The 16,889-nt window shown below is 36.1% G+C and overlaps 2 protein-coding genes and 3 non-coding genes across 6 annotated transcripts; 1 reads left to right on the forward strand and 4 right to left on the reverse strand.

Moving 5' to 3' along the window:
• The first annotated feature begins 262 nt into the window (after positions 1–262).
• Positions 263–8,716, forward strand: LOC116023123 (protein ESSENTIAL FOR POTEXVIRUS ACCUMULATION 1-like). 2 transcript variants are annotated; one of them, XM_031264097.1, is made up of 10 exons: positions 263–419; positions 1,525–1,613; positions 1,797–2,687; positions 3,081–3,198; positions 3,328–3,519; positions 3,619–4,392; positions 4,550–7,187; positions 7,518–7,705; positions 7,792–7,851; positions 8,132–8,716. In XM_031264097.1, exons 1-10 carry the CDS (start codon positions 371–373, stop codon positions 8,488–8,490), a joined length of 5,358 nt encoding a protein of 1,785 aa, XP_031119957.1. In that variant the 5' UTR covers positions 263–370; the 3' UTR covers positions 8,491–8,716. The 2 variants fall into 2 exon arrangements, with proteins under 2 accessions (XP_031119957.1, XP_031119958.1); XM_031264098.1 differs by having other exon boundaries at positions 4,559–7,187.
• Positions 8,717–9,937: 1,221 nt separating this feature from the next.
• LOC116021755 lies at positions 9,938–11,452 on the reverse strand. Its single transcript, XM_031262229.1, has 3 exons — positions 11,044–11,452; positions 10,754–10,968; positions 9,938–10,197 (listed from the first exon to the last, which is right to left on the reverse strand). Exons 1-3 carry the CDS (start codon positions 11,263–11,265, stop codon positions 10,140–10,142), a joined length of 495 nt encoding a protein of 164 aa, XP_031118089.1. The 5' UTR covers positions 11,266–11,452; the 3' UTR covers positions 9,938–10,139.
• Positions 11,453–14,990: 3,538 nt separating this feature from the next.
• Positions 14,991–15,078, reverse strand: LOC116023852. Its single transcript, XR_004099443.1, has one exon. It is a non-coding gene; the product is annotated as a small nucleolar RNA R16 (small nucleolar RNA).
• A 210-nt stretch (positions 15,079–15,288) lies between these two features.
• On the reverse strand, positions 15,289–15,376 carry LOC116023851. Its single transcript, XR_004099442.1, has one exon. It is a non-coding gene; the product is annotated as a small nucleolar RNA R16 (small nucleolar RNA).
• A 195-nt stretch (positions 15,377–15,571) lies between these two features.
• On the reverse strand, positions 15,572–15,660 carry LOC116023853. Its single transcript, XR_004099444.1, has one exon. It is a non-coding gene; the product is annotated as a small nucleolar RNA R16 (small nucleolar RNA).
• Positions 15,661–16,889: the final 1,229 nt, after the last annotated feature.

Consider the following 16,889-nt stretch of genomic DNA (forward strand, 5'->3'; position numbering starts at 1 on the left):
GACTAAATTTTAAAATTTTAAAAGTCAAGAATTAAAATTAAGAATGAGTTATAATTCATGGCTAAATCTGAAATTAACTAAAAAAAGAGCGATACTAAGTCAATTATATATATTTTGAAACCGTTAATTATATTTTCAAAATAAGGCAAAGACATAATAAGTAAAAAAAAGGCCAAATACTAACGTGAGCCAAGTTGTGACAAATGCTAAACTGCGCCATCTTTCGACTAGCCACGCTTTGTTCTTGCCCTATATTCCCCCCATAAGCTTCTCCTCTCTCTTTCCCCTTCCTTTTACCTTCAAGCGGTTGCAGAAGTGTTTCTCTGTTCTCACCGAGCACTCGTCTCTCTCATTTTCTCGCTGATCATCAATGGCTGACAAGGCAGAGTTTGATTCCCGCCCCAATCATTTCTCCAAGGGTACTGTAGTTTTTCCGCATTCAGTTCAGTCGCCTTCTTCAGCTCTAATTCATTTATCAACGTGTTATTTTCGATTATGAGCTCTGATTTCCACTCATGTTCGATGTAAAGCCCTAGATTGAAGCTCCTTCGTTTTTCGGGCACTGTGGGTTTAGGGTTTCTCTTGCGCTGACAACTCGTTTTCGGTTAATTAGAGATATAAAACAGGGAGATGAGTATAGAAAACAATGTATCGTTGCATTTTATCCTTTCTTTCTTTAATTGGTCGTTTAGTTTCAGGATTTTTCAAGACCAGATTAAAAAAAAAAAATCAGGACCGGATTTCTCCTGTTCGAATGTTTCTCTTTATAGAAATTTGGATTTTTTTCTTCTTTTTCTCGAAGTTAGGCCTGTTATTTTCTGCCAATAAATTAATTTATCTGTCCAATCAAGTTGGGTGCCAATTGTTTCGTGCTATTTTTTGAATTCTGCGCGTTTCAATTTTAGCTATTGAAGACGCCAGGGGAACAGAGGAGGGACTAACTTTTAGATGTTTTAAACTCTCTCTGAAAGATATTGTCTTTTCTTTTTAACAGTAAGAAAGAGTAATACTTGTCACTTGTCAGGGTTCTCTTTTCAAATTTCCCTCCCATGGGTTAGAATTTCAGCAGGGGAATATTAGTATTTACCTTTTACATTTACACTTTCAGCTTTTACATTTTACACTTTCAGTAATGGAATGAAGAATGTCAGAATCCTACTGACCCCATTCTTTAAGCAACTCATCAGTTGTGTGGTGAAGCTGGGAAATTAATAATCTCCTTAAGGGGGGAAATGGATGAACTTTCGCATGCTGAATATATCAGTTTACATAATGATCTCAACATCATATTTTCTATCCATTGTTAAAAGGTCTCTTAAAGATACTAAGGTTTTCAAGGTTGCATGATTTATATTGTTTATAATTATGTAGCCATCACTGATGAAAGATGATGTGGCTGTCATATTTGATTTTCTGTATTGGAAGGGGCTTATAGATTGTCTTTTGCAGTGATTTTCCATTTACCAATGCTACTATAAAAATGATTTTTTAGGTTAATTTGCTTATTATCTTTGAATTGTGTAGATGGGCAAGAATCCAACAATTCCATTCCGCTGTCACCACAATGGCGTTTTCCCAAACCAGGGGAGAATAAGGCTGGGATAGCTACTGGGGTGTGTTATCACTTGATTTTTATCTTATTAATTTCCCTTGTACTTATTCTCTTTTAGTTCTTTTAGAAAATACTTTAGGGATATAGAAAGTGTTATTCCAGTTTTAGTCTGTGTACTGTTTCATGAGTTAACAGTTCATGAATGAGTCAGATGTTGTGCTCGTTTGGTTTGACTTAAATGCAGGAGAATCATCTCAATCCACATTCAGTTTATGCCAGTCGTTCAGACCTTTTGAGATCTCCGGGGATGGTTGAGGATGGGCATGATCACCAGAAGAAAAAAGATGTTTTCAGGCCATCTGTTATGGACATGGATCCTGCTCGCCGCTGGCGTGAAGAAGAAAGGGATATCAATTCCTCTTTCCGCCGGGACCGTTGGAGGGAGGAGGATAAAGAGCTTGGTGACAACCGAAAGGTGGATCGCTGGACCGATTCATCTGGTAGACACTATGGAGAGACACGCCGTCCCACAACAGAACGATGGACTGATTCAGGAAATAGGGAAAGCAATCATGATCAACGTCGAGAGAGCAAGTGGAATACTCGCTGGGGTCCTGGTGATAAGGAGGCAGATGGTGGGCGTGAGAAGTGGAGTGATTTTAGCAAAGATGCTGACATGCCCATTGAAAAAGGGTCATATAAGGATGAGAAAGACGTGGATACCTATCGGCCTTGGAGATCTAATTTGTCTCAAAGTCGAGGTCGGGCAGAGCCTCCTCACCATCAAGCCTGGACACCAAACAAGCCAGTCTCTTCATTTAACCATGGTCGGGGACGTGGAGAAAGTGCTCCTCCAACATTTCATCTTGGTCGGGGACGCATTCCTTCTGGAGTGAGCTCTGGGAATAATATTCCTACACATTTCCAATCACATGGCATGCTCTCAGAGAAAGGTGAAAGCAGAAATGAGGAGCCCTCCCCGTTTAAATATAATCGGATCAAATTGCTTGATGTATACAGGGGAGCTGATATGAGATCCTTTGGCAAGTATTTAGATGGAATTGTGCCAACTTCACTAATGGAACAGGAACCACTTGAACCTCTGGCATTTTGTGCACCTAGTCCTGAAGAATCGGTAACCGAAACTTCATTTTGTTTGTTGTGAACCATGAATTTTTTAGTTTATTATGGAAAGTGCATACATTTTTCTAATAGTTTCCCAACACAATTACATGATGATACTCAAAAAGGACTGTGCAGATCTTTGTTTGTATATTTGTTCTATGTCTAGAGAGTAGATTTTTGTTTCTTCAATTTTTTTTTTTCATGTACTTCTCTTATGTAATAAAAAACCTACTTCTAGATCTAATGTGTTAAACTGAAATGGAAAAAATAGTTGTAATATAATTTAATAGAGAAAAATAATCAACTTTTAGATGCTTGGGTGTGTGTATTGCATTCTAAAACTTTTTGTGTCTAATTTTGTTTTAATGATATCTTATTTACTTTTTTTTTTTGGGTGTAACAGGTCATCTTGAATGGAATTGACAAGGGGGATGTTGTCTGTAGTGGAGTGCCACAGCTCACTAAAGATGGGTCTGTTGGACGAAATTCATCTGAACTTTTGCAATCAAGAAGTAAACTAGGTATTTGATATTAATGACAGTTTATTGGTTTTGCCTTGTGATTGTCCAATCAAGAAGTATATTGTTATCTTCATTATTGATTTCTTTTTCTTTCATTGACACTATATCATTAAAACCCATGATGATCAGGCAGCAGAGATGAACTACAACTCTCACTCAATGATTCTAGAGATGAGATCTCTGCAAAAACAGGAGGTGGTTATTTGAACCATTCAGAAACATTCACCAATGAGAAACCAATAGACTCCTATGGGTACAATTATAAAGTTGAGAACACACACGATTATGAGATATTTTCTAATCCTAAATTAAATGCTGAAGGTATGTTTACAGAACTGTTAAACTTCATTACGTTTTAAATGGTTTATTTTTGCTGAATGATCTTGGAGACTGTATGCAAATAAGTTCATGTCTGCGCAGCTTCTAGAGAAGGCAGTTTTCATAGAGAGAGTGAGAGTCTGCTTGTTGATAAGGAGTCAACCATGCAACGGCATTCTCCAGCTCTTCATGGTGGTATGTGGAGATCATCATCATTTGGTGAGCATTCACACATGGCATCTAAAGAATCAAGAGAAATGCCTTTGGGTGCCAGGTCCAAGATATCTGACGTTGACTGGTCACAAACACAGAAGGATTTGAATAATGAATGGGAAAGAAGTCTGGCAGATTCATCTTATTCTCAAAATAATCGGCCGAAAAGCAATTTTGGGGATAGTTCCATGCTCAAAACTAAACACTTTGCTGTCTTGGACAAAGATTTGGATATGCGGAAGCTTTCACAACCATCTCCAGAAGACCTAGTTCTTTATTACAAAGACCCAAGGGGTGAAATTCAGGGGCCTTTCTCTGGGGGTGATATTATTGGATGGTTTGAGGCTGGATATTTTGGCATAGAATTACTTGTTCGTTTAGCGGGTGCACCACCTGATACCCCATTTTCCCAACTTGGGGATGTTATGCCTCATTTACGTGCCAAGGCTCGAGCACCCCCTGGCTTTGGTACACCAAAGCCCAATACAGATGCTTCAAATGGGTTGAACATGAACAGCTTCACACAGCTACATTCTGGTTCCGCTCAGATTGATGTTCTGAAGAATGAACAAAGATATAAGCACAGTTCGTCAACTGAGGCTGAGAATAAGTTTATTGAGTCATTGATGTTCAACATGAATAATGGGCCGCCTCAGTCAGATGGTTGGTTTTGTTCTCATTATTTCACTTGCATTACTTTCTTATTTTGGTTCTGTGTTTTCCCAAACCCTATCTTCACTTTCAGGCCTTTTGGGTCAATATAAATTTTTTTGAATCTTTAAATATAAAATTTTGTTAATTGTGTTGATTAATTAAATAGGTATGCCAGGTTTTATTGGAAATAATGCCGGTCCAGTGCCTTCTTTGGGGGATGAAAGTGGGGGCAGTATGTACCTCCTGGCGAAGAAGATGGCACTTGAGAGGCAGAGATCTTTACCTAATCCATATTCCTATTGGCAGGGCAAAGATGCGGCTTCCATTGTTCCTACACCAGATGTGGTTCAGGATTCACTGCTGCATCCAAAACAGTCTTTAATAGGCGACAGTGCTCGCCAGCAATCTCATATTCAGAATGTGGACTTGATGTCTGTTCTTCAAGGTTTACCAGATAGGTCTGCAGGAATGAACAGTGGAACAAGCAGTTGGTCAAATTTCCCAGCCCAAGGAGGGCTGGAAAATATCCAAAATAGGTTGGATATGCATCACGGGTTGAATTTCAGCCCCCAACCTGCATTTGGGATCCAGCAGCAAAGACTACTTGCTCAGAACACTTCAATGAAGAATTTACTGGTCCCAACCTTGGATAATCCCCCCAATATTTCAACTTCAGAAATGATGATTCCTTCTGGGATCTCTCATGATCCTCAAATGTTAAGTTTGCTGCAGAAGCAGTACTTGTTGCAGCTACAATCACAGGCTCCACCAATGTCACAGCAGCTTTCAGTTCTTGATAAGTTGTTATTGCTTGAGCAGCAGCAGAAACACGAACAGCAGCAACAGCTAATGCTCCAGCAACAGCAGTTGCTTACTCAGGTGCTGGCTGAGCATCATCCTTCTAAGCAGTTTGGTGAACAATTGTATGGACAGTCACAGACTGCTGACATGCCTTCAGGAATTACTACCCTAGATCATGCTCGTTTCCCATCATCAGGTGAGTTATCCTGTATGGGCTCTCAAGCACAGGTCGCTGCGAACGAACAGACGTCACAATTTGTCTTGCCAATTTCTCAGGCTGTTAGCAATACTGTTGGTTCTGAACCATCTTCTACACATCTGCCGCATCAAATATATGGTGATATTATTGGTCAGAGGAGTTGGGGTACAAACCTGCAGGATCAATTTAATAGTGTGCAGCAGAAGGGCTCATTCTTAGAAACTGGAGTGATTGATCCACCACCTGTGGCAGATGTGGCTAGCAAATATCCGCTAGAGCAGACATCAGAAATTGAACCCCCTGCTGTTACCTCTGAGAGTACTCCAAGTTTTCCACCTGTAGAAGAACTGGAAACATTTGTTGATTTATCTGTCCCTTCTAGTGGTGAGAATGACTTGAGTCTTAATTCGCAGAGTGATAGCGTAAAGCCACCACCGGAAATGCATGAGGAGCCGCAAGCTGAGGGAGGTCAACATTCTGATGAGCTGTGTTCTGTAAAGGAAGTTAAAAATGTTGAATTGCATGAGGTTAAAAAGTCATCAGAGAAGAAATCAAAGAGGCAAAAGTCTGCCAAGATGCAAGCCTCTGACACTACAAGGGGAGTATCTAAGACACAGCAGTTAAAATCTGAAGGTACCAGTGTTACTCATGTCAAAGCTGACAACAGTACTGATTCAAGTGCAATAGTGAAAGACTCTGCACACGAAAAAATGGAGAATAAAAACGTTGAAGTTGCTTCAGATGTTTCAAATGTACAACCAGAGCAAAGTCCATTGCCTGCACACGTCACCAGAGACGTTCAAAACATTGAGGCAAAGGACCATTCTGGCCAAGTTGGGGCTGTCCCAAATATTGACACCGAAAATGTTTCTGGTCTTCGAGCTTGGAAGCCTGCTCCTGGTTTCAAACCAAAGTCGTTGCTTGAAATTCAGGAGGAAGAACAAAGGAGAGCACAGGCAGAAATGGCTGTTGGTGATATCACCACATCTCTTAATTCCATTAGTGTGTCAACTCCTTGGGCTGGGGTGGCTGGTAACTCTGATCCAAAGCTGCTTAGCAAAATTCAGCAGGATGCTGGTAACAGCTTGAGCAAATCGGATAGTTTGAGCAAACAAAAAGGTAAGAAAAGCCAGTTACATGATCTATTGGAAGGAAGTACTGGCGTCAAGTCAAGTGAAAGAGAACAGATTACTGACATAACACCTAGTGTACCTGCTGCTCCTATTTCAAGTTCTCAAGCTGATCTTGACAATGACAACTTCATTGAAGCAAAAGAGACTAAAAAGAGTCGCAAGAAGTCTGCAAAAGCAAAGGGTTCTGGAACTAAGTCCTCAGTGTCTATTGCATCTGTTGAAACTTCTGTCTCAAGCCCTGTTGACAAAGTCAAGAGTTCACGCCAGCTACAACCAGAGAAAGAAGTATTGCCTGCAGTACCGTCTGGCCCTTCTTTGGGAGATTTTGTAGTTTGGAAGGGTGAGCCGGCAAACCCTTCTCCTCCTGTTCCAGCATGGTCGACAGAATCTGGTAAAGTTCCAAAACCCACATTGCTTAGGGACATTTTGAAGGAACAGGAAAGGAAAGCTTCTTCTGGACAGCAGCATATTCCAGTGCCAACACCTCAAAAATCCATGCCAAAGCAACTAACCCGAGGAGGTAGTCCTTCATGGTCGGTTACTGACTCCTCTCCACCCAAGGCTGCATCTCCCATGCAGATAAATTCACGTGTTGCTTCTAAAACAAAGAATCAGATAGAAGATGATTTCTTCTGGGGTCCTGTAGATCAATCCAAGCAAGAGCCAAAGCAGTATGAGCACTTTTCCTCTCTCTCTCTCTCTCTCTGACTTGCGCAAACTGATAAAACCTTTTCATTAAAATCTTCACCATATAATATTAATGGTATTTGCTAAAGCAAGGTTGCATTTTGTGCATGTGCTTCACTGTTTTTAGTGCCTTAAATTATCATGTGCATTATTGTGGGAATTTGATTGTGTGAAGTTTAAATTCTAAACTTTCTGAAAATACACATTAGGTGAAATCAGTTTTCTGCTATTGTAGTTGAGTGAGCTTGAAATCAAGAATTTGTTAGTATTGTCCAATAATTTCTTTTCCCTAAGGTATTCCATAACGCCTGCAGGTCAGATTTCCCTCATCTGGGAACCCAAGGTAGCTGGGGAAACAGGAATACTCCAGTGAAAGGAACGCCTGGAGGATCATTGAGCAGGCAAAAGTCCATTGGCAGGCCTATGGAGCATACACTATCTTCATCTCCTGCAACTAGCTCATCTTTGAAAGGAAAGAAGGAAGCACTAACAAAGCAGTCAGGTAATTAAGTAATTTATTGCCCTAGTTTATAAGCAAGAAATAAATTTAAAAAAGATTTGAAAATGACTCTTAGTGCATTATTTCAGAAGCCATGGATTTCAGAGAATGGTGTGAGAGCGAGTGCTTAAGGCTCCTCGGAACTAAAGGTACATTAAGAGCAGCTTGTGCTCTTGTTTCTTCCTCGTTTTTGCTGGATTGACTCATTGTTCTGACATATAAACTTAAAAATGTATTTCTATTTAGGTTTTGTTCTGACTAGAAGTAGGAAAATCCTAGTCAAGTATCCACTATAACTGTTGGGATATCTCAAATATTTTCTACTTCACCTTCATTTATAGGCATCAGTCATTTTACTCTGGAACATTTAACAAGTCCATAAAGTTTAAATTTCTTTCTTACTAGATCCCTCATTCTTGTTCCTTCCAGATACAAGTTTCCTGCAGTTCTGTTTGAACCAAACGAGATCTGAGGCTGAAGTGCTTCTGACTGAGAATCTGGGCTCCTTCGATCCTGACCATGAGTTCATCCACAAGTTTCTAGACTACAAAGATCTCTTGCCTGCGGATGTTCTTGAGATTGCCTTACAAAGTGGTGGGAGTAATCAAAAGGCCACCGGTGGATCTGCTGCAGACTTGACCTCTGATGGTGCTGCTTTCGATGTGGCCACCAAAGGGGGTGGAAGAAAGAAAGGGAAAAAGGGTAAAAAGGTCAGCCTCTCAGAGCTGGGATTCAATGTGGTTAGCAATAGGATCATGATGGGAGAGATTCAGACAGTGGAAGATTAAGTAGATGGAGAATTTGTAAATGCTTTTTTTTTTTTTTTTTGGCAAATGGCAATGTACAATTGTACATGCCTTTTTTTGTACTTCGAATCCATAGAGAAACATCAGCAGTAATTATTTGATCTGCTCAAGCAATTTTGTGAAGCTATGGTTTACAATAGGTTTTTGTTATTCTTTGTTACAAGATTTCAAGGTTGATTCAGATTATAAACAAGGCATTTTCTCTTCATTACATTACTTAACAGTTCATATTTTTTGGTAAGCCATGTCATTTTCCTTTTTCCTGCAGAATTGAACTTTAGTTAATGGGTAGTGGGCCGCTTCATCCACATGGTGGTGTAGTGGTTGGACTGCTAGGCACATTATGTGTAATGCAAAATCATTTACTTCATTTTCTGTTTTTGATAACCAGCCCTTTTACTTCGCCAGGTTATATCTTACACTCCATGACTTATATTTCAGTCCTATGAAGAGGTAAATTGAGTCAACTTAATTTTGAGACCCAACGTTAAAAATGTACACTTGAAGATTATGGTTGAGGTGAAAATACTATTAGAATTTTAAGTGAATTATGGGTGAGGTTAAAATACTATTAAAATTAAGTGAATGAAATTCTTAGTGAAACCAACAGTTGAGTAGGACAGATACTGAACCCAACTTGAGGGACAACTTTTCTATTATTTGTTGTTGTCTAGCACTAACATTTTGATTCTTTTAGGTGGAAAAATGCCTCAAATGTATAACAATTCTGCCTCATTTGGGAATTTCTAAGATTAAATCTATTGATAATTCCCATAAATGTTGGTTAATCATATTCTGCATTGGACAAATTCCTAAATATTATCAGAAAATGGGATTTTTAGATTTATGGCATTTGGTGCCAAATACATCATTATATATAACGATCAAATTCTACTTTTGATTTCTTAATTTTCTTCTTAGTTGAGTTGGACTAGTTCAATAAAAAATGTTATGCTTACACACAAGACTATAACTATACAAATATAAATATGCAATCCAACTATCAACTTAGGCTTTTAGTTGAGATAGAGAACATATTCAATTTGGTATTAGAGCCAACCAGATAAAAAAAAAAATTATGTTGCTTGGAACACATAAGTAATTGGCCTGCACAGGCGAGCATATAATATATATGGAGCACATGCTTCAATTGCAAAAAATGTTATGCCACAACCACTCTTTGAAATCCTTTCGGCAGATTTTCCAACCAAACACATGTTGTGCACTTGTTGATATGAAGTGATATTTGACCAAAACGACTAAAAGTAGTAAAAAATTCAAAGTTAATTGACCAATATGAAATATGATAGTGAAACTGCAATTAACAATTAAAAACATTACAAAAATCAACTAATCAAAATGGGTAAAAAAACTCCAAACTTATTGCAACTTGGACTTTACTTTTTGCAAGTAAAAAACACAAAGTGCAGAACTTCAACTTTATCCTGAGATTGGCACAGAATGCTAGGTTGCAGATAGAATTGCAGCATAAATGCATTGTATGACATAATGAATAAAAACATTATACATACATTATTGTAATAAACTTATATATGGTATACTATAACATCATTTTGTATTCACCCTTCGGGTAACAATGTTTTAAGGCTACGCAAAATCCCATATTGCATCTATTGCTTCTTCCCAAGATTGATGGCGTGGCCTCTTTCTGTTTCTGCTTCTGTTTCTCTGTACACAAGTTAAGATCATCAAAGTTAGTAATGGTTCAATAATACAATTTCATTAAGAGAAAATAATACAATCAATATAGCCCCGAAAAAGTAGCCTGAGTAAATGGTAGCATAAGTTTAATACCTTTTTGTTTGAACGTTTTATAAAGTTTTAAGCTATGAGTCCTGTTCGGTAAAATAATTTAGCTTAAATTTTGACTTATTTAACTACTATTAACTATTTGACTTGATTAAAAAATTAATATAAATATTTAGTTAATCAACTTTTTGTAACTCTTAAATGCTAAAATTCTGTAACTCTAAAATGTTAAAGTTCAAAAAATTACTTAACAAACTTTTTCAATTAGCTTTTCAAGAACAGAAATTATACCTAATAACTAATTTACCATACACCTTTCTTTCTGTAATCATCAAATGTAATCAACTAGTCTCCCTCTAATTCCAATCAAGAGGCTATCAACTAACAATTATTTACTAAATGTAATTATAAGGTTACTCAATATCCCCAAAAAAATCTTGTCTCAAAAGATTAGTTCCTACTATATTGGTATTACCTTTGATTAGACATGGATTCCGAAGTGGCAGTGGATAGTAATGACATCTTGGCAATCTCCGACACGGCGGCGTCTCGGACGGCGGCGGAATCACTGGTCATATCCTCGTACGCCGCCTCGAAAGCTTCTTGCCAGAACTTAGGCAATCTGCTACTCCGACTCTGAGTATAAACATCCCACATCTGCCTCACTACCTTCTCCCTCTCCTCCACTTCCTGCAACCCAAAACCTTAAACATACATAAAATAAATCAACCCAATAAATAAAATCCCTAAAATTAATACGAGTACCAGAACATCAAGATCATCGTGGACCGGGAACCCGGAAGAATCGGAAACCCGGTTGAGACTGAGAGTGAGGGAGCCGGTGAACATGGACCAAAATGCTAGCAGGAGAATCGCAACTATAACCCAAAGCTTGTATTTCCCTCTACCAAAGAAGCCATGGCCGCCATCTGAGCTTTGCTCTTTCTTCCCTGCAGAAGTAATTATTTGCGCCTCTTCGTCTTTCATTTCTTCATACAGAGGTTTTGCGGTATAAGCACAAGTGTTTGTTTGACTTATGTCGTCCTATGTATGACTGTGGGTGGGTGTTTTGGTTGGTTGGTTGGTCTGATACGTATGAATGGAGATCCAGCAGTCACCGACGGCGATGGCGTACAGTAGCTAGGGAGGGGAGGGGAGTGGGTGATATTAAATGGAGCAAGTGGGGTTTGACAATAAGGGGGTGGGTGGGGTCTCATCTTTGAAATTTTTCATTTCAAAACAAATACATACATTAATGAAGTGAAGCATTTCATTTCATACTTTAATTTTGCCATTTCTTAATGTTGAGTGTCCTGCACAGACAACTTAATTGATTATTGAATGATTATTCGCGAGTAAAAACAGAAAAATGACAAAATTGAACCTCGTGTGTGAATTACATATAATGTAATAGACGTTAAGATACTCTCGTGATCACTCTGAGTTATTGTAATTTACCCTTCTATTATCCTGGCGAGTCAGAGTGTCGATTAAACTAATTGAGTTAGCTGGGGTGATTTGAAATAGAAAGCATGATATAATTGTGTGACGAAAGTGAAGTGGAATAAAGGCGCCTCTAAAAGAAAGAATGATTGCATCAAACTGGATATCATAAACAACCAAGAGAACATGCAAGTCCACCCAGCATCACTAATCCAAAATGTAGTTTTAGAGACCATGTTCCTGTTGGGAAAACAATAGCATTTTACATTTTTACCTAAAGAGCTTTACAGTGCAGATTCCATCTTTTTACAATACACATTGCTTTAAGAAAGAAAAAGTGCAGTAATTATATCACTTCAAGCATCAACATGATTAATTAACAACATGAGCTTTACAGTGCAGACTGAATATAGTAACATTTGTAGGCTCAATGATTTTGGCTAGATTTGACTTCCAATTGCTGAACAAAAAATACATCGACATGATTTAGGTGGTCAAAACATAAGTAGCTCTTTGATGGCCAATTAAGGTCAATGCTTATAATGCTGAATATATAGTCAATACTTCACACACCTATGTTGTTTATAATTGCCATCATTTGCCCCTCAACAGTAATTACTAATCTTATAACTTATAGCGTTGAATATTCAAATGTGATTACCTGGACAGAAATAAACTAATGTGAGTCTATAGTTTCATACAGCATTGCATTTGACCAGAAAAGGGGATTCCTTCTTAGTTGTCCATATCCCCTATCCTAACAACCCCAAATGTCCAAAACCAGAACCTCTCAATGTATGTGATTTTGAAATGGCTAATCCAAGAGCACAAGTATTGAGTTATGAGGAGATTTATAGGATGTAAAATATAATCCGTCCGCTGAAGCTGGGAAACTTGGGTAGAGAGAGAGAGAGTTCAACTCAATCCCAATTATTCAAATACATATTATGAGTAGATATGTTTATCCAAAAACAAAATTACTCTATCACAACCGTTATAAGATATCTGACCAAATTGTAATGCATCAGAATACACTTCTACTCCCATCTAAGATATTATTGTTACCTTTCAAAATACTCTCATCAACTACTACTAATGTAGACTTTCATTTCAAGGACTCATAAGGGTCTTCAGTCTTCAAAGAAAGCCTTCAAATTTGTTTAGAAATAATGCTTAAAATCAAGCTCAGAATTTGCATTATATCTAATCATGGACAAGAATCATAAGTCCAGACATAATTTAGCAATTCATCACTGCAATTAGGTAAAAATCCTAAAAACAAAGAATTTTTTTTAAGTCAAAATGAAAAAATAATAATAACAATAAAACAATGATTAAGTCAAAATGAAAAAATAATAATAACAATAAAACAATGAAACAAACAAAATGAAAAAATAATAATAACAATAAAACAATGAAACAAACAAAGAAACTAAGACTGTAAAACCAAAATACTCAAAACCAGGTAAAACGAAAAATTAAGTCAAAATGAAAAAATAATAATAACAATAAAACAATGAAACAAACAAAGAAACTAAGACTGTAAAACCAAAATACTCAAAACCAGGTAAAACGAAAAATTAAGTCAAAATGAAAAAATAATAATAACAATAAAACAATGAAACAAACAAAGAAACTAAGACTGTAAAACCAAAATACTCAAAACCAGGTAAAACGAAAAATTAAGTCAAAATGAAAAAATAATAATAACAATAAAACAATGAAACAAACAAAGAAACTAAGACTGTAAAACCAAAATACTCAAAACCAGGTAAAACGAAAAATTAAGTCAAAATGAAAAAATAATAATAACAATAAAACAATGAAACAAACAAAGAAACTAAGACTGTAAAACCAAAATACTCAAAACCAGGTAAAACGAAAAATTAAGTCAAAATGAAAAAATAATAATAACAATAAAACAATGAAACAAACAAAGAAACTAAGACTGTAAAACCAAAATACTCAAAACCAGGTAAAACGAAAAATTAAGTCAAAATGAAAAAATAATAATAACAATAAAACAATGAAACAAACAAAGAAACTAAGACTGTAAAACCAAAATACTCAAAACCAGGTAAAACGAAAAATTAAGTCAAAATGAAAAAATAATAATAACAATAAAACAATGAAACAAACAAAGAAACTAAGACTGTAAAACCAAAATACTCAAAACCAGGTAAAACGAAAAATTAAGTCAAAATGAAAAAATAATAATAACAATAAAACAATGAAACAAACAAAGAAACTAAGACTGTAAAACCAAAATACTCAAAACCAGGTAAAACGAAAAATTAAGTCAAAATGAAAAAATAATAATAACAATAAAACAATGAAACAAACAAAGAAACTAAGACTGTAAAACCAAAATACTCAAAACCAGGTAAAACGAAAAATTAAGTCAAAATGAAAAAATAATAATAACAATAAAACAATGAAACAAACAAAGAAACTAAGACTGTAAAACCAAAATACTCAAAACCAGGTAAAACGAAAAATTAAGTCAAAATGAAAAAATAATAATAACAATAAAACAATGAAACAAACAAAGAAACTAAGACTGTAAAACCAAAATACTCAAAACCAGGTAAAACGAAAAATTAAGTCAAAATGAAAAAATAATAATAACAATAAAACAATGAAACAAACAAAGAAACTAAGACTGTAAAACCAAAATACTCAAAACCAGGTAAAACGAAAAATTAAGTCAAAATGAAAAAATAATAATAACAATAAAACAATGAAACAAACAAAGAAACTAAGACTGTAAAACCAAAATACTCAAAACCAGGTAAAACGAAAAATAGAGAAGTAAAAGGCAGCAGTCCTCTCAGACAATTTCCATATAGGAAGTATGCAGACATTCAACATGGCATCAGTTTCTGACCGCCCGTCTGCTTCTTTCTCTTCAGTGAGTTCTATTTTGCTATTGATGAATAATAAAACTAGGCATCTTAAAGAAGCCAAAATACAGCCATAGAGATCATATAAATTCAAGTTTATTGAAAAATGAAATCAGCCATAACTGAAGATTAAAATACATTTGACTCAAGAAACCAGATAACAGTCACTAACCTACACCAAATTTCAATGTCTTGCTTAAAAACATCCAAGTATTGCACACAAGATTCAATGCTTAAACAAATAAACCAGTAAACATTTTTAATAGAAAGATTGCTTTTTGCACAAAACAGCATCAGAAATAAGAAATTCAGTTCCTTTTTAAAATATGCAATCTCTAAACAAATGCAGAGAAGCTAGGGGATAAGAATGGCATCAGATAATAAGCGGAGTTGATAGTCAACAAGATTAATGATCAGTGTGTAGGATAAGATTTTAAGAATCATCACTGCCATTGCGTCAAAAAATTAAAATCAAAACAAAATTTGAAACAATTGGACTTCACCAAGACAAAAGAAATCTGAAAATTTCTTCACTGAAACAAATTAGTCAGGTACCATTTTTTGCAAAAGATTTCTTTTTTGCACAAAACAGCATCAGAGATAAGAAATTCAGTTCCTTTTTGAAATATGCTATCTCTAAACACATGAGGAGCTATGGGAATAGAATGGCATCAGATAATAAGCGGAGTTGATAGTCAACACGATTGATGATCAGTGTGTAGGATAAGATTTTAAGAATCATCATTGCCATAGCGTCTAAAAAAACAAAACCAAATGACTTTGCCAAGACAAAACAAATCTGAAATTTATCCACTAAAACAAATTAGCCAGGTACCATTTTTAGCAAAAGATTACTTTTTTGCACAAAACAGAATCAGAGATATGAAATTCAGTTCCTTTTTGAAATATGCAATCTCTAAACAAATGCAGAGGAGCAAGGGGAATGGAATGGCATCAGATAATAAGCGGAGTTGATAGTCAACATGATTGATGATCAGTGTGTAGGATAAGATTTTAAAGAATCATCATTGCCATAGCATCAAAAAATCAAAAACAAAATTTGACACACTTGGACTTCATCAAGACAAACCAAATCTGAAAATTTCTCCACTAAAACAGAAGAAATTCAGTGGGGAAAAAAGTTGTAATAATATCGGAAGGTCCATTTGACCCCAAGGCAACAAAGAAAAATGCAATGGGCTGGTAAGCCAACCTCGTTTCACTCTCTGCATCAGTTATATCTCCCTAAAAACACTTGGAATTAGCAAGGAGAAGGTAAATTCGATGCAATTCATTCACTGACAAGCATGAATACATGTATACAAACAAACATCTCTGACGAAATCAATTTAATTTTGTTTAACGTAAAAGATCAAATTCAGGAGAAAATCCTGGTAGGTACAATGGAGAAGAAGCTCATCTGCGTAGGTGGCGGCGAGTCCAAAATATAAATAGGGCTTTTGGGTTTGGGGCTAGGGTTTCTTCCCATTCGTTGGAGGCTTGGAGCACCCAAAATGCAGATCCGGCGCGACAAGGGGGCTAATTTGCAAATATTGTGAAAAGGAATCCTATAATTTTAAGCATGTTTCACATTGACCCCACAACTTTTTGTCATTCATTCGTTTATCTAATTATAGAAACCATAAATTGGGAATGGACAATGTGGAACAATTTGATAAATTTTCAGTTCTTTGGGGTGATAGTGTGAGACTCGTTGAATATAGGGTTGTGTCTAACAAAAAACTTTGATTGTAATTATTATAGTATCCATTCTTTCATCTAAAACATTAAAACTATAGTTATGTCACACCAACACAATCAGTCATTAAAAGCGGTTTTACTTTATTTAGTGAGTCTTATAACGACATGTTACCAACTCTCAAAGGTCATATATTTAGTACTGAAATTTGCCTCTTATGACCATATTGATAGTGATAATATTAGAAATTAAAGCAAGACCAAATCAACAGCAGAAATGTGTACTGGCATCATTTTGCAGGTCTTTTCTGAGGGGCTGTCTGTATGCACTTGTCGTGTCTGTGCAAACTGAAAATGACTATGGAATTAAGAAAATCTAAAAGTGCCAATCAGACAGAGGCTGTACTTATCAAGGAATTCTTCAACACCATTGTACAGCTCAGGTTGAAAGTTCCATTCCTTGCATAAATTACAATACATTAGTAAAGGCTGTCTGAAAGGTTTGAATCTAAAATCTGTAAAAACTTTTAGCTATCATTTTTAGCATGACAGTTTTGCAGGCTTGAA

This window comes from Ipomoea triloba, chromosome 6 (assembly GCF_003576645.1).
Source record: "Ipomoea triloba cultivar NCNSP0323 chromosome 6, ASM357664v1".
Classification (NCBI taxonomy): Eukaryota; Viridiplantae; Streptophyta; class Magnoliopsida; order Solanales; family Convolvulaceae; genus Ipomoea; species Ipomoea triloba.

Excerpts from the sequence above, each read along its gene's own strand:
- LOC116023123 (XM_031264097.1), top strand. The coding sequence starts at position 371 with ATGGCTGACAAGGCAGAGTTTGATTCCCGCCCCAATCATTTCTCCAAG. Across the intron at positions 4,393-4,549 it reads TGGGCCGCCTCAGTCAGATG|GTATGCCAGGTTTTATTGGA; the intron begins GTTGGTTTTGTT and ends TTAATTAAATAG. Across the intron at positions 7,188-7,517 it reads TCCAAGCAAGAGCCAAAGCA|GTCAGATTTCCCTCATCTGG; the intron begins GTATGAGCACTT and ends TAACGCCTGCAG.
- LOC116021755 (XM_031262229.1), bottom strand. The coding sequence starts at position 11,265 with ATGAAAGACGAAGAGGCGCAAATAATTACTTCTGCAGGGAAGAAAGAG. Across the intron at positions 10,969-11,043 it reads ACGATGATCTTGATGTTCTG|GAAGTGGAGGAGAGGGAGAA; the intron begins GTACTCGTATTA and ends TTTGGGTTGCAG. Across the intron at positions 10,198-10,753 it reads GAATCCATGTCTAATCAAAG|AGAAACAGAAGCAGAAACAG; the intron begins GTAATACCAATA and ends ACTTGTGTACAG.